Source organism: Chroicocephalus ridibundus, chromosome 9 (genome assembly GCF_963924245.1).
Source record: "Chroicocephalus ridibundus chromosome 9, bChrRid1.1, whole genome shotgun sequence".
Lineage (NCBI taxonomy): Eukaryota > Metazoa > Chordata > Aves > Charadriiformes > Laridae > Chroicocephalus > Chroicocephalus ridibundus.
The window spans coordinates 48,858,566-48,872,776 of NC_086292.1; the positions used below are offsets into that span (position 1 = coordinate 48,858,566).

General features: G+C 55.6%; 2 protein-coding genes across 4 annotated transcripts in view; one reads left to right on the forward strand and one right to left on the reverse strand.

Moving 5' to 3' along the window:
- The window catches only part of CLN6 (CLN6 transmembrane ER protein), a 157,897-nt gene that overhangs the window by 133,386 nt on the left and 10,300 nt on the right, over positions 1-14,211 (reverse strand). The window lies entirely within an intron of this gene.
- Positions 1-14,211, forward strand: part of CORO2B (coronin 2B) — a 48,645-nt gene that overhangs the window by 30,056 nt on the left and 4,378 nt on the right. For all 3 annotated transcript variants that reach the window (XM_063346064.1, XM_063346065.1, XM_063346066.1), the window contains 5 exons: positions 8,249-8,365; positions 12,382-12,531; positions 12,887-13,051; positions 13,653-13,769; positions 13,872-13,976. In XM_063346064.1, coding sequence (XP_063202134.1) covers positions 8,249-8,365; positions 12,382-12,531; positions 12,887-13,051; positions 13,653-13,769; positions 13,872-13,976 — 654 coding nt within the window. The remainder of the gene's footprint in view (positions 1-8,248; positions 8,366-12,381; positions 12,532-12,886; positions 13,052-13,652; positions 13,770-13,871; positions 13,977-14,211) is intronic.

The following is a 14,211-nucleotide window of genomic DNA, read 5'->3' on the forward strand; positions in this document are numbered from 1 at the left end:
GAGGTTTTCTGCAGGGAAAAAAATGCAGAATTTTCTCTGTTTCTCTGTACTGTGAACCAGTTTTCACGTCCTTGGAGCTTTTCTACCTTTAAACTCCGGACACAGGAGACTGCCTTGGTCTGTACTATGGGTTTTTTTGGTTTTCTGTGAATTTTTCTCTATCCACTTTTAGTCTGCGGGAGACATCTCCTTTAACCTAGAGCTGGCCAGAAAAAAAAAAAAAGAAGATAAATACCTGAGGCTTACAAAAAAAGCTGTCACTTCAGCATTACCGTTCCACACCGGAGCACAATGTGATGTCTCTGCATTTATCAAGGAGATAACGGGAGAGCAGCTGTGGGAAGCCCGGACCTGGGACCCGGCTGATATTAAGCACCTAGATCAGTCAAAAAGTGTCAGTGTAAAATTTCCATGCTGCTCTGAGAGCTGGTGCTGCGTCAGAGGAGGAAATGAGGTCTGGAAACGCGAATCCTTGGGCCAACAGGAGCTTGGGGGTGGTGGTGGGGGGAGGCAAATCTGGATTTTTGCCCCCATTAATGCTTCTGCGGCTGCAGCAAAGCCTGGGGTCGAGCCTGGGGAAGGAGAGCTGGGCTTTGCCGGGGCCGTGGCAGCGCAGCCCTGCCGGCCCCCTCTGCCGGTTAAAACAGAGAGAAACCCTGTCCTCGCTGGGGAAAAGGGGCTTTTTGTTACCAGTAAACATGGATTTATTTTTAGTGTTCCATAATCCAATTTAACAGAGACGTTATATGGGCTTTTGTCTTTTTAATTAACAAGCTTGAGCCTGGCTACTGCTTTTATGGCGCAGATAAATACCTCTGCAGCGAAGCTTCGGGGTTTTAATCTGTGCAAATTGTTTGTCAGAAAGCTGCTGCGTACGGTGCTTTGGGGGGCTGTAGGGCTCGGTGGGTCCAGGCGCGGGCAGCTGGGGGGCTGCTGTCTGCCTGGGCAGAAGATGGGATGCTTACAGCCCACAACGGTATTTATATTTAATTTAACAGTACTTATATTCACACAAGAGGAGAAACTGATATTTAGACCTTCATGCTGGCAAAAATGGCATTAAGCAATGCCGATTTCTTCTCCTGCTTTGTGATTTGCACGGCTTAATACAACAAAAAGAGTAACGGGGTCATCTATAAAGGGATGTAATTTTTTTATGGCGGTAACCTGGTAAATCTGGGACTGTTTGTTGATCCCGAAGCGCCCCTGAACGTGGAGTTTGCCAGTTTTGGATGATGTGATAGCATCATCGCTCCTGGGGAAACTGAGGCACAGAGACTTGTGCTGTTTGCTGAAGGGGCATGGCGTGGGGGCTGAGGATGGCTAAGCGTGCTCACTGTACGGAGGCCGGCGGCTAATACCTGCGTGGATTGCAGCTTTTCTTGCTTTCCCCTTCTCCCCACTGTGGCCAGGCTTTGCTGGGGAAGGAGCCTGTGGACCCAGGAGGGTGGGAGATGTGCAGGCAATAAAATCCCGAGGGCTAAGCAGGAATCCTCTGCGTATTGCCAGGCTTGTTTCAAAAATGCACGTGCTGTTTTAGCAGGTGCTGGAGGATGCTGAGGGCACATCTCCCTCTCCCTCCCCTCCCTGTTTGAATTTCCCAGGTGTCACAGGCCGGGAGAAGGGGCAGCAGGTCTGGCTCGTGGTGGTGTTTTCCTGGAGGCGCACATCTGGCTCAACAGCTTCTTCTCTCAAAGGTGCCAGAACACGGGCCGAGCTTTTATAATTTGTTTACTAGAAAGCTGGCTCTTGGCTTAGCTTTTTCCCTACTGCTTTCATTCACAGGAGCAGCCAGGGAGCTTGACAGTGTGTTCACAACACCCAGGTTACTCTCTGCAGGACCCGGAAGCATGTTCAGACATTTCCAGTGCCTGGAATTGATGCTTTGATAAACAACGTTGTTGTTCGCACGCATGGATTTCCTTTTTTGGTTTGGTTTGGTTTTTTTCCCCGTGGATTTATATTACTGAGAATCCCTGGACCAGCTTCCAGCCAGGTCAGTTGCGTGCCCCATCCCTCCCAGGGGATGATCCTGCTGGGAACACGTGTGGTTGCCCCATCTCCTCCGCCTTGGCTGGCTTTGGCCAAAATGGGGCCATTTAATCTCTCCCGTCTGGCGGTTTGCGCCTGCTGGAGGCTGGATGCGCATCCTGGCAGAAGGGATGCTGCTGGGGAGAGCAGAAAAGGTGGAGAAGGGCTTTAGGCATCTGTCTTTATCCCGTTGCTGGAGAGGAACATCTCCAGTAGCAGCGTCCTTCCACCTGCACAGGGGAATTTCCTCGGGGAATCGTTTGTGCAGCTGCACAAGGGACTGGGGCAGTGAGTGCTGTCTCTCGGCGCTGCCCGGTGATCTGTCCTCTCGCGTTCAACCTCTCGCCGCTCGAAGAGCTGGTGTTGCAGATGTGATGCCCAGCTGTGCCTGGAGCCCTCCCCTTGCCTCCCCCTTCCCGTGGGCTCTCAGCCGGGGCCGGTCCCCCGCTACCCGGCAGCCAGCAGCGCACGGTGGCAGTGGGTTTTCTGGGTCCCTGCCAAGGGTTTGTCCCATTTCTCTCTCGCTTGTGCTGGTTCCGTTTGACTTGGTTCCTAATGGCGACCAGTTAACCTGCAATGACCTTCCCTCCTACTGAAATCAGCCGGGATCTGCCCCGGGCCAGGGAAATCTGTGTAATTTCCTCCTCTTTGGTTCTTGAGTAGGAGAGACCTTCTTTAAAAAGGCGGCAGTAAATGTATTTGCTCTTAATCGCAGCCACTGGAGACTTGTGTGTACTCAAGGATTTCCTGGGAAACCCTGTAAATCCCCTGTGGCTCAGGCAGCGCTTCCCTGATCCCCCTCGAAAAGCTAATAAGGGATCAGGGAGCATCCGGGGGAGCTGCGGGGTGGGGAAGGGTGGCCCGGCCGGTCCCCGGGGTCACTCACCACCCCGGTGGGTGCTCCTTCCTCGGGGAGGTTTCTCACCCAGGGAGAGGTTCCGGCGTCGATGCCGGATTGATGCTGCTGCTGCTTCCGTAGAGTTTTCTGTGCGTGGTTGGTTTGAGGGGAGAGTCGAATAAAGGTTTTCACCGCGCGCGTAGCCCTTTGTAGGGAACATGAGGATCTGGAAATGTGCTGGGTTTGTATTTCCAGGGAAGCTGGTGAAAAGCAGGTTTTATGAAATACATCTATTGAAATTATTCATGCGAGCTTCCTGCTGGTTTGTTGCAAAGCAGATGTGGAGTCATAGAATCATAGAATCATAGAATTGCTGAGGTTGGAAGGGACCTTTAAGATCATCAAGTCCAACCTTTAGCCTACCCTGACAAAAGCCACTTCTAAACCATGTCCCTCAGTGCCCCATCTACCCTTTTTTTAAACACCTCCAGGGACGGTGAATCCACCGCCTCCCTGCGCAGCCTATTCCAATGTTTAATAACCCTTTCAGTGAAAAAATGTTTCCTAATATCCAATCTAAACCTCCCCTGACGTAACTTGAACCCGTTCCCTCTCGTCCTATCGTCTGCCATGCTGAGCCTGAAGCTTGAGCTGCTCAGAGGGTCTGAAGCGATGACGCTTCTTGTGGCCCGCGTCTGATGCTGCTGGTGGCCAAGAGGGTCACTGAGATGACTCCGATACCCAAACTTGCCGTGGGCTCACAGCAATGCTTTGATGACTTAAGAGTGCTTAAAAGTGATGCTTCTAAGAACACGGAGGCTTTGCTCCGAGGGATGGTGTTCCCCTTCCTGGGGCAGCCCCACCTCCTGGGGCCGTGGATCCATCTCTCCTGGGCTCTGCCCTCGCCGCTGGTCCAGCCGTCCCTGGGAGAAGGCTTCCTTCTCACCCACCAAGCAGCAAAATAACTGAATTCAACCAGCTTCAAAAATTCATTGCCCTTTCTCCCCCAGCCACAATACAAATAACTTTCTCCTTTTCAAGCGCTCCTCATCGCTCCAGGGAAGGGAGGAAGGCTTTGAGGGGCTGAAGTTGCTGGAAAATGTGCTCCTTCCAGCCCATGCTGTGGAAAAACATCAGAGCTGCCGGAGCCGAGAGCCATGGCGTGATCTCGCTAAAGGGACGGTATTTGGGTCACTGAGCTTCCCAGGGATCCGGCGATTAGGATTCACCGCAGCTTAATGCACGGCCGCTGGCGGGGTCCCTCAGAGAATGACTGAATGGGAAGCTGCAGCATGAATCCCTGATTATTTTTTTTTAATCTTTTTTTTTTCTCCTTAAATTCCACTTCTTTGGCTCCTCCTCCTCTTTCAGGTGCCCTGGGCGTGGGCACAACCCGCCACCGCTCTTGCACGAGGGCTGTCCCTTGCTGTGGGCAGCCTGGCAGCTCCTGCACGCTCTCTGCCTTCAGCTAATTTTAATCAAAACTCTTGATATCTTGGGCAGAAACTATCCCTAGCGACCAAACTCTTGTTTTGTCCTCTGGAAATCCTAGTGAATTTTGGCAAAAACCATCTGATCTACCTCGCAAAGGACATCACTTGGCCGGTTGCTCAAAACTGGAGTGATTCCATATTAACTTGTGCTGTTAAAAGCTCTGTCCGCCCGGAATTTAACAGCTGCTGCATGAATTTCTCCTCTAGACAGTGTGTTAATAACGTCACGCTAATGCAAATACGAAAATAGGGGGGAAGCTAGATAATCTGAGCAGTTTGGGTAAGCGATGTCTGCTAGCATGCTTAATGTAATAACCGGTAAAGCTGTGCTTTGCACCCCGTTAATTCACAGGAGGTTGGTACCAGGAGGCAGGGCTTCATGTGCTGCGTTTTCCTCCACCTTCCGTCTCTCACTTTCGGGTTTTCCCTTCCCAAATCCTGTCTGCTTGTCCCGGGGGCTGCATCCCTGCAGCTCGCGCTTTGCTCCGTATGATGCTCGTGTGCAGGACGAGACCCAAAGCACCTCGTCCTCTCTCCAGGGCCGTGGGGCACAGGACTGAGCTCTCCCCACCTGTGAACAGAGGGCAGAATTAATATATTTTTATTTTTTTTTCCCCCACGAGAAAACTTAAAGAATGTGGGAAAAATCAGATTTTTTTTTCTTAATAACTTTTCATGGCATGATTTTTGCCGTGGAGTTTGGGTGAAAGCAGCGGCTCTGTGGGTCTCCCCAGGCGATGGGCAGCTCTTGCCCCACGTCCCGAGCACCCGTCAGGGCAAACGTCCCCTCGGGGATGCCCAGCCCAGCACGGACACCCGGCGTGCCGGGGCGCCGGGGAGAGAGCTGCTGAATGGGAGCGCTGGTTTTAGGTGTCAGGATGTTTTTTAGTGAAAAGCAGCATTTTCCTAAATCTTCCTTCCCCTCCACCCCTTCGGAAAGTTAAATTTAGTGGAAAACTAACTTTTTGATCAAAGCTGTTTTCTAGGCTCTGCATCAGAAATGCTTAATTGTTTTTTTACTTATTTAAATGAAGGGGCTTGCCCTCTCTAATGGTTTCCCTTGTGTTGAAGCACATGTGCTCTCGGCACTTGGTCGGTCGATGCTTCTCCTTGGGCTTTGCTTTTCCTGGGGACCGTTGGCTCCCAGCACGGAGACCTTTTAGTGTGCAAGGGGGGATCCCTGAGGTGCTGGGGGCCGCTGCCCCGCGCCGTGCAGGTTCGGTGTGAGGGGGACTTCCCAAGGGGCTCTCTCTGCCACCGAGGAAAAGGAAAATTTAAAATCGATGGGTGATGCTTACCGTAACGTATTGCCCTTCCTGCAGTGGTGCTTGGTGTCATGTGGGCAAAGAAAAGTATCCCGGGGGGACGCGTGGCTGGGGGGATTCAGGGCACCATCCCTCCAGCCACGGCACCATCCAGAGCTGCCGGAGGTTTGGGTCACCCTGGTAAAACCGTCAGAAAGTCACTTTGCTTGTTTTTATCCCTAGTAACCTGAACCGATTTATAACAGGGCTAATAAAACAAGGAAAGCGCCCTTTCGGCTGTTTGATAATGTCAGAAATGTGTACGTCGATCATTGCTGCTTATCCGGGGCAAAGCTGCCAGGTAAAAGCGGGGAAGAAAATGCATTAGTGGATGGCAGGAGGCAGTTAAAGGTCCAGGACTGACACAGCAGCTCAGGTCTGAGCCAGATTATTGCTGATGGGCAGAATTATGAAAATTTCGGCTCTCTGAGCGAGCCAAAGGGATGCCGTCGGCAGCTGAAGGAGTGGGTGGGCACAGCCATCCCATCCCGGCTCTTCCATCCATCCCTGCCCTGACACCCCTGAAATTGGCCCTAATAGAGGTTAAAATCACACTGGCAGGTATCAATCACCCAAGGGAAAATGAACCCCGCGCCATATGGGTAGGGAATTTGTGTAACGTGCCCTAATTAGAGAGAGGCTCACGAGTTAGAAATCAGTCTTGCGTTAAGTGCTCAGCACAGAGCGGCTAACGGGGATGCGATCCCGCGCCTGTCACACGCCAGGGGAGTTAATGAGTGTTTGTAAGGGACCGCATCCAAGGGCAGAGGGGAACGGCTGCCAGTGACCCCGTTACCCAGCCAGGGGTGGAGCTGAAGGTGTCCGTTTGCTCACGTACTGAAGGCAGGCACCTATTTTTTTTTTTTTCCTTTACCTCGATAATTGAAATGACCCATATAACGAAGTCCCCGGTGTTTTTAGCCCAGCCTAGTTCTCATCTTCTATGTGGGCCGTGTCTGAGGGGTGACTTAGAGCTGCTGCAGCAGTTTGAGCAAGAACTGGCTTATCACTAATAATGCCTATTTTAAAAATTGATAAAGTGGGCTCGGGGAGGGTTGCGTTTGCCCGTGTTTCTCAGTGCCTCCTGTGATGGTTTTCCGCATCTCCATCCCTGCCTGATGGAATCCAGGCGGGCAGAGCCGCTCTGCCCGCGCATCCCGCGCTGCTCCCGGCTGGCGTTGCAGGGGGCACCTCCGCGCTCCGGCAATTAGCAGCCGCGTCTCCCTGGGAGAGAATTAATTCAAATCAACCTTCCCAGCAGCGATGGTGCAGGGGTGAGTCCCTGGGCCTGATCCGGCTGCCCGGAGCATTCCTCCCTCAGCTGCAGATGGTGAAAATGCAGCGTGTTATCCTCGGTGTCTTTCTTTGTTCCCGTTAAATGGAGCCAGGAGCTCGATATGTTAAAAGGTCAGTGCTGGAAAGGGCTATGAAATATTTAGTGGCTGTGTCGTGCTGACCTAGTTAGTTTGCACGCTCCGAAGCCTGCCACCACCTCCGGGCTGCGGCAGGGAGCCAGCGCAGGAGAAGGAAGGGCGGTGGAAGGCTGCAAGAAATGGGGTTCCTGCACCCCATTTACGATGGGAACCTTAACGGGACCTTAACTGTGCCGGGTGCTGTGTGCCGTCCTCTGCTGCCGAGCTCTGCAGGCCCTCTCTGCTGCGGGGGATGTCAGGACTGGACCATCCCAGAAAGTCTTGCAAGGATTTCCATCCGTGTGGAAGGATCCCATCGAGTGGTGTAATTAGCCTTGTTAAGCAAGAGTGTTCCTGGGCTGCATCAAAAGAAGCGTGGCCAGCAGGTGGAGGGAGGTGATTCTACCCCTCTGCTCTGCTCTGGCGAGACCCCAGCTGGGGCACTGCCTCCAGCTCTGGAGTCCTCGGCACAAGAAGGACACGGAGCTGTTGGAGCGGGGCCGGAGGAGGCGCCGGAGATGCTGGGAGGGCTGGAGCCCCTCTGCTGTGGGGACAGGCTGAGAGAGCTGGGGGGGTTCAGCCTGGAGAAGAGAAGGCTCCGGGGAGACCTTCCAGCCCCTTCCAGTGCCTAAAGGGGCTCCAGGAAAGCTGGGGAGGGACTCTGGAGCAGGGAGGGGAGCCATGGGACAAGAGGCAATGGGTTTAAACTGGAAGAGGGGAGACTGAGATGAGATCTGAGGAAGAAATTCTTGGCTGTGAGGGTGGTGAGCTCCTGGCCCAGGTTGCCCAGAGAAGCTGGGGCTGCCTCATCCCTGGAGGGGTTCAAGGCCAGGTTGGACGGGGCTTGGAGCCACCTGGGTTGGTGGGAGGTGTCCCTGCCCAGGGCAGGGGCTGCCACTGGGTGGGCTTTAAGGTCCCTTCCAACACAAACCATTCTGTGATCCCAAAGTGGCTGGGGATTTGTCCTGTGCACACGTGCACACCTTGCTCGACATCACTTACGAAGTTTGGGAGGAAAGTTCCAAATGCTTCATGCCAAAAACTCTACCGCAGGGTGAGCTACAGAGCTCAGCCCCCTAACAGGGCTCCAGTCTTAAAAAGACCAATTTTATCACTAATTTTTTTTCTCTCTCTCTTTTTTTGGTTGTTATTGTTTATTTTAAATTACAGACAGGCCGGATCGAACCAAACTACCCCAAAGTTTGTGGTCACCAGGGCAACGTGCTGGACATCAAGTGGAATCCCTTCATTGAGAACATCATTGCATCATGCTCCGAAGACACCTCGGTGAGCTGGGATGCTTTGGGCTGGCACCTCCAGGACCCGCGCGGCTCCGTGCACCGTCTTCCCTTTAATTTATCCCCCCGGGGGTGTGGGAAGGGGCTGCGGGTGGGTGATGGCACAGCAGTCTAAGGGATGGAGAAGGGGGGAAGAGATTGAGGCAGAGCAATAGGCAAATTGTGCCGGTCCCCGGCTCCTGTGTCATCGGTGCCGGGGCTGCGGCTGGTGCCCAGCTCCTCTGCTGTCCCCGGTGTCACTTATCGTCACAGCGCTGCTCTTTCCGCATCCCCCGCTGCAGATAAGCCATGCAGCTGTGCACAACAAGGTTGTTTGTTGGTTTTGTTGTTTGTTTTTTCCCCCAAGCCCAACAGCAATGCTATTATTAATCCTTCTTGCTATCAGGGACCGCGGGGGCTGCGGCCGCTCTCGTGGCCGGACCCATCAAGCCATATGAGCAAAAGGCAGTTTTGCAGGGCGGGGGGTAACGAATCGGGTCATCGTTCCGTAGCTGTTATTCACATCCTCCTCCTTTTTGCTTTCTGGCCACAAACAAGCCCATGGCAAAGGCTGTATCATAAAGGAAAAATAGCCTTTGTACGAGGGAGAAGATCAGAAGCCGTCACCCATTCTGCTCGGCACAGTTTGGGGTGATCCAGTTTTTAACCAGTTACAAACTGCCTCACCTGGTCCTTAGCCTTTCACTGTATTGTCACGTAATGTCTCATTGTCTCCTTCAGTTCAGTAGATTGGCGTTTTTTATTAGCTGAAAGCTTGTCAAGGAAGATATTGAGTGGGGGGAAAAACAATTCAGATGGCGGCCATGAATCATGGTGAGCTGTCTCCCACTTTAAATTATAACCTTTTATATACAGTCGCCGGGGAATAGGAGGTGCTGTGAGGGAGGAGGATACCGGGAAGACTTCGTGAGCCATTGTTAAACCTGGGAAATTAAGCTAATTGCCCCATAGGCTGTCCAGTGTGGGGGGCTTCCCCCTGTTGGGGATGAGTTGGAGGGGAGCAGGCTCGTGGGTGCCGGTGCCACCCCGCACCTAGGGTGCTGCTTAGGGGCAGGTCCTGCGCCTTCGGGCTCTCCCCGCTCGCTCCCAGGAGGTTTCATGAGGTTCAGGCCAACGGCCGTTATCAAAGAGAGAGGATGCTCAGGTCCTTGTGGAGTCCGAGCTGCAGAAAACAGAGTATTTGCATGATATTTGTCACCCGGGGTCACCGTCGGTCCCAGGCGGGGAACACCGCTGGAGGACCTGCCATGTGGACCACAAGCACGGGGATGCAGCGGCTGGTCCTGCTCCACAGCCCCATCTTTCCTCCATCAAGCCTGGATACGGGCTAATCCTCTCCAAGGGGGTGATGAGGATTTTGCAGCGCGGCAGCACCAGGTATCAATGGCCGCGGTTAAACGCTGCCTCGCTGGAGAGGGATCACTCCCACGGCCCACCCGGGTTATCGCGCTGCTTGAAACCCCCTCCTGTAGTTACTCCCTCGCTGTCAAACCTGTCTCCGTCCGTACCTGTCTGTCCCTGCTTGGATAAAGCCGTCTGTCCTCGCCTGATGCTTTCCCATGGCGTGCCAGGGACGTTAATTCATTATTTGTCCTCACGGGACAATTAGTGGCAGGGCTGGTCCTCGAGTTCCTGGTCCCCGCTGCGGTGACGCTGAAATGCTGTGAAGGCTTTTTGGGAAGGAGCTTTTAAAGGGCAGGACAAAACAAGCGGGAAGATTAAAAGGGGAATTACCTAATCTCGGCAGATATTTCTGGCTCCGTATTTTCCCTGTGCCAGGGCTCGCCGTGCACTCAGGCGCCGGGAGCTGATGTGGCAGGGATCTTGTGGCACGGTGGCTTGTTTGCAGGATACATCTCTTTGTGGAAAGGGGCATTTCAGGGAAAATTTTATCAAGAAGATTCCTGAGGATGGGTTGGGAGAGGAAGGCTCTGGCTTCACAAGCTGCATCCTGTGCCAGCTGCTCTCCCTGCTGTCACGGGAGGAGGAGGGAGAGAGGTGCTTCTAGGGCTCTTCCTCTGTTTTTTTTCAATGATAATTTTCCAAAAGCATCGTTTCCATCCCTGGACGGGACGAGGTTGTGAAGCCCGGTGCTCGAGTTTCGGGTCAGCTGCAGCTATGCCTATACTGGCAACAGAGCAGCGTTAGGACTGCAACCAGTTCCGCCACGTCTATTTTCAGGTCATAGTGACCGCGGTAATGGGGAAACCTGCCTAAAATAGCCCGTCCCTGGCACTCGCTCTTTTTTTTTTTTTTTTTTTTGCAAAACATGAGGAATGATGCAACTCCGTTAGGAGCCGACCGCAGAGGTGACGCCGCTCAGCGACGCTCCCCGGCTGAGCGGGGATACAGGGCACGTTTAATACCCATCCTTTAGGCTGCCTTTACAGCAAAAGGCAAGAGGTGGCTCCCACCTGAGCAGACCCTGGCCATGCAGGGGGCTCGGCTGAGGGCGTGAAGGTTTCCCTGTGTGTGTCCCCGGGTTTGATGGCATGTCCCTCGAGCAGCGAGCAGGCAGGCGGGCGCCCCTGGGCGTGCAGGGCTCGCTCAGAGCCCGCCATCGCCGGGGCCAGGCGCAGCCCGAGGTTTGGTAACAGCCGTTTCGTAACGCGCCGCTTTCATAACCGGTTCCTCTGACAGCCCGCCATCAGGGCTGTGTCGCTCGTTCCTCGTGTTGTGCCTTGTTTGAAAACCGCTGATGCTCTCAGAATCGTCCCTCCGAGCCAAACCGGCCCCTTAACCCCGTCGCTCTCGTAACGCTGTTTCCTCTGCACGCCGTGCAACCCGAAGGGTGAGCGTCTTCGCTCCACCCGTGCATCCGCACGCAGGTTTTTCACTGCAATATTTCAAATTAATTTCCCCCACCCCTGCCACTCAGCCCCTGGCTGGATGCGGTGACCCTCGGGGGTGCTGGTGAGGAGGGGCGACCGAAGGGGCAGCAGGATCAGCCCTCCCCGGGCAGCAGCCTCCCGATATTCCCTAGGTTTTGGAAAAGCTTTGTTTCAGCTCAGCGATGCTCGCTGGGGCGGTGCAGCCCCGGCCACTGCCTCCGCTCAAAGCCAAGCTCCTCTTTCGAGGTGCTGGGGGAGGAGGCGAAAGGGAACCTGCGCGGGCTGGGAGCTGCCTTCGATGTGGTTCGGCTTTTTTGACGGGTGTTACTTGAAGGTGTTGTGATGTGTCTGCAGCTGGTGTCAGAGCTGGGGTGAGAGGAAGGCTCCAGGAAGGATGCACGAGGCAGGCTGCCATGGGGAGGAGATGGGGGGGGGCAAAGCTCAGTCGTTTCTCATCTCTCACCTGAGCCCCGGGGACGTGTAGGCACCACCAGACGCTGCCGGCTTTCGGGTGGCTCTGGGAAGCCGCAGGGCTGGCGGGACCCCGGGGCTTGCTGCTCGGATGGGTCCGGGGCACTCGGGCCCGGAGCAGACCAAGGGGGGATTAGATAAATGTGATGTGGCACCTTGGCTTCATACCAGCGACCCGCCATGGGGATGAAAGCATCTGTGATTGCTCTTTGATAGCATTATCTGGAGCTGTTTAATTGAAGAGGGGATGCTATAGAAGCCTTATTCTGTCCCAGTGCATCACCTCCTTTTCCACAGCAAGCACCCTCTGTGTGGGGGCTTTTCTGGCTTGTTTTTAACCCAGGTTCTCCTGCTCGGGGGGGCAAGCACCCAGCAAGGCTGATGGAAGGGGGAGTCTCCCCGGCCGGGCTCCCTGGGAACGCTGCATCGGCTTTATTGGGTCCTTCTCCTCGGCACCCACAGTCCAGGGGTGAAACCGCTGCCTTTTTTGGGTCTGCCCTTTCCCCGGGGTGCTCGCTGGTCCGGTGGGACGGACTCTGCCCTTGCAGGGGACGGGGTCGACCCCAGGATGTCCATTAGGGTGCAGGATGAGGCCGCTGGCATCGGGGCACTGCGGGGGTTGAGCAGCTCAGAGCCCCCCGCGGCGGGCGGCGGGGTCCTGCCGGGGCTCCCAAACCCGCCCCGACGCCTGCCCCGTCCCCAGGTGCGGATCTGGGAGATCCCCGAAGGCGGCCTGAAGAGGAACATGACGGAGGCCGTCCTGGAGCTGTACGGGCACAGCCGGCGCGTCGGCCTCGTCGAGTGGCACCCTACCACCAACAACATCCTCTTCAGCGCCGGCTATGACTATAAGGTGAGCTCTGCCCGGCCACTGCCCTGGCAAAGGCATTCCCTGCCCTTGACAGGGCTGCGAGTCACCTGGGTGCCGCCGGGGCAGGGTCCTGCCGCCTGGAATAAAGTGACCCACCGCGTCCGCAGCGGACGGTGCCTCCCCTCGTGCAAGGGTCACGAGGACTGTTTTAATTGTGCCCAAGCAGCAGCCGCAGGGCAGCGCTGGGAGGAGGGAGGGCAGCTCTGTAGGTGATGAGGGGGCAATTTCAGCCCAAATAGGAGATATTAAGGTGCCCAGAGCAGACTTGGAGGCTGTGGGAGGGGTGGGGGGGTCTGCAGGAGTGGAGATGGCAGGGCGGCCTCCCTGCTTCCCGCAGGTCCTCATCTGGAACCTGGACATCGGGGAGCCGGTGAAGATGATCGACTGCCACACGGACGTCATCCTCTGCATGTCCTTCAACACGGACGGCAGCCTCCTGGCCACCACCTGCAAGGACAAGAAGCTGCGGGTGGTGGAGCCGCGGTCCGGCAGGGTCCTGCAGGTGCGGTGCTCGTGCCGGGGGACTGCGCAGGGCCGGGGGTGGGATGGAAATAAGATCCTGGGGAGGAATCCAACTGAAAGTATGTGAAAACACTCGCAAGGTACAGCTGCTACTCACGGTGGGTTGTTTTGGGTGTGCCAGGGTCTGCGGGTAATTCTCTGCTGTTTTAATTAGGTGGAGATGACGGGAAGGGCTCGGCCTCATCCCAGGCACTGGAGTTGGAGGCTTTTGTTCTTTTATTAATGAAGGATTTGTGGAAAATAGTAGAAACTGGGGAGGGAGGTGGGGATGCAGAAAGTTCCAGGAAGAGCCACAGTTTGGAGGAAGCTGGTGGTTTCTCGGTGAAGGTGGTATCTAATGTTCAGGGCGACGGGCATTTTTGTTTTGCACGGGGGACGGGCGCTGAACCATGGTACCTCCGCGCTGTCTGCCGGCACAGAGCCAGTGTTCCGCCGGGACGAGGCTGGAGAGGCGTTGTGGGGGTGGCAGGTCGGGGGGTGCCTGCCGAGGAAGGGGCTTTCCCAGGGCGAGGGTCAGGTCTGGGGGCCATGGCGGGCCTGGGGGGGGGGATGCTGTCAGCGAGCTCACTCCTGTCTTGCAGGAGGCCAGCTGCAAGAACCACCGCGTCAACCGGGTGGTCTTCCTGGGCAGCACGAAGCGGCTGCTGACGACGGGGGTGTCGCGCTGGAACACGCGGCAGATCGCGCTCTGGGACCAGGTGGGTGCTGGGACCCCCCAGCTCTGTCCGCACCGCAGCCCCCCCGCTCAGCAGGAGCATCGGGACATCTTGCTCATGGAGGTGTTTCTTGCTGTTGTGCAGGAAGACCTGTCCATGCCCCTGATAGAGGAGGAGATCGACGGGCTCTCGGGTCTCCTCTTCCCTTTCTACGATGCCGACACGCACATGCTGTACCTGGCGGGCAAGGTACGGGCTGCGCTTCGCTCCCCACAGCGGCGGGGGCTGCAGCGTCTCCCAGGGAGGTGAAGGGGGGAATTCATACAATCCCAGAGCGGTGGGGGTGGGAAGGGCCCTCTGGAGATCACCCAGTCCCACCCCCTGCCAGAGCAGGGTCACCCACAGCAGGTGGCACAGGAACGCCTCCAGGCGGGGTTGGGATGTCTCCAGAGACGGAGACTCCCCCACCTCTCGGGGCAGCCTG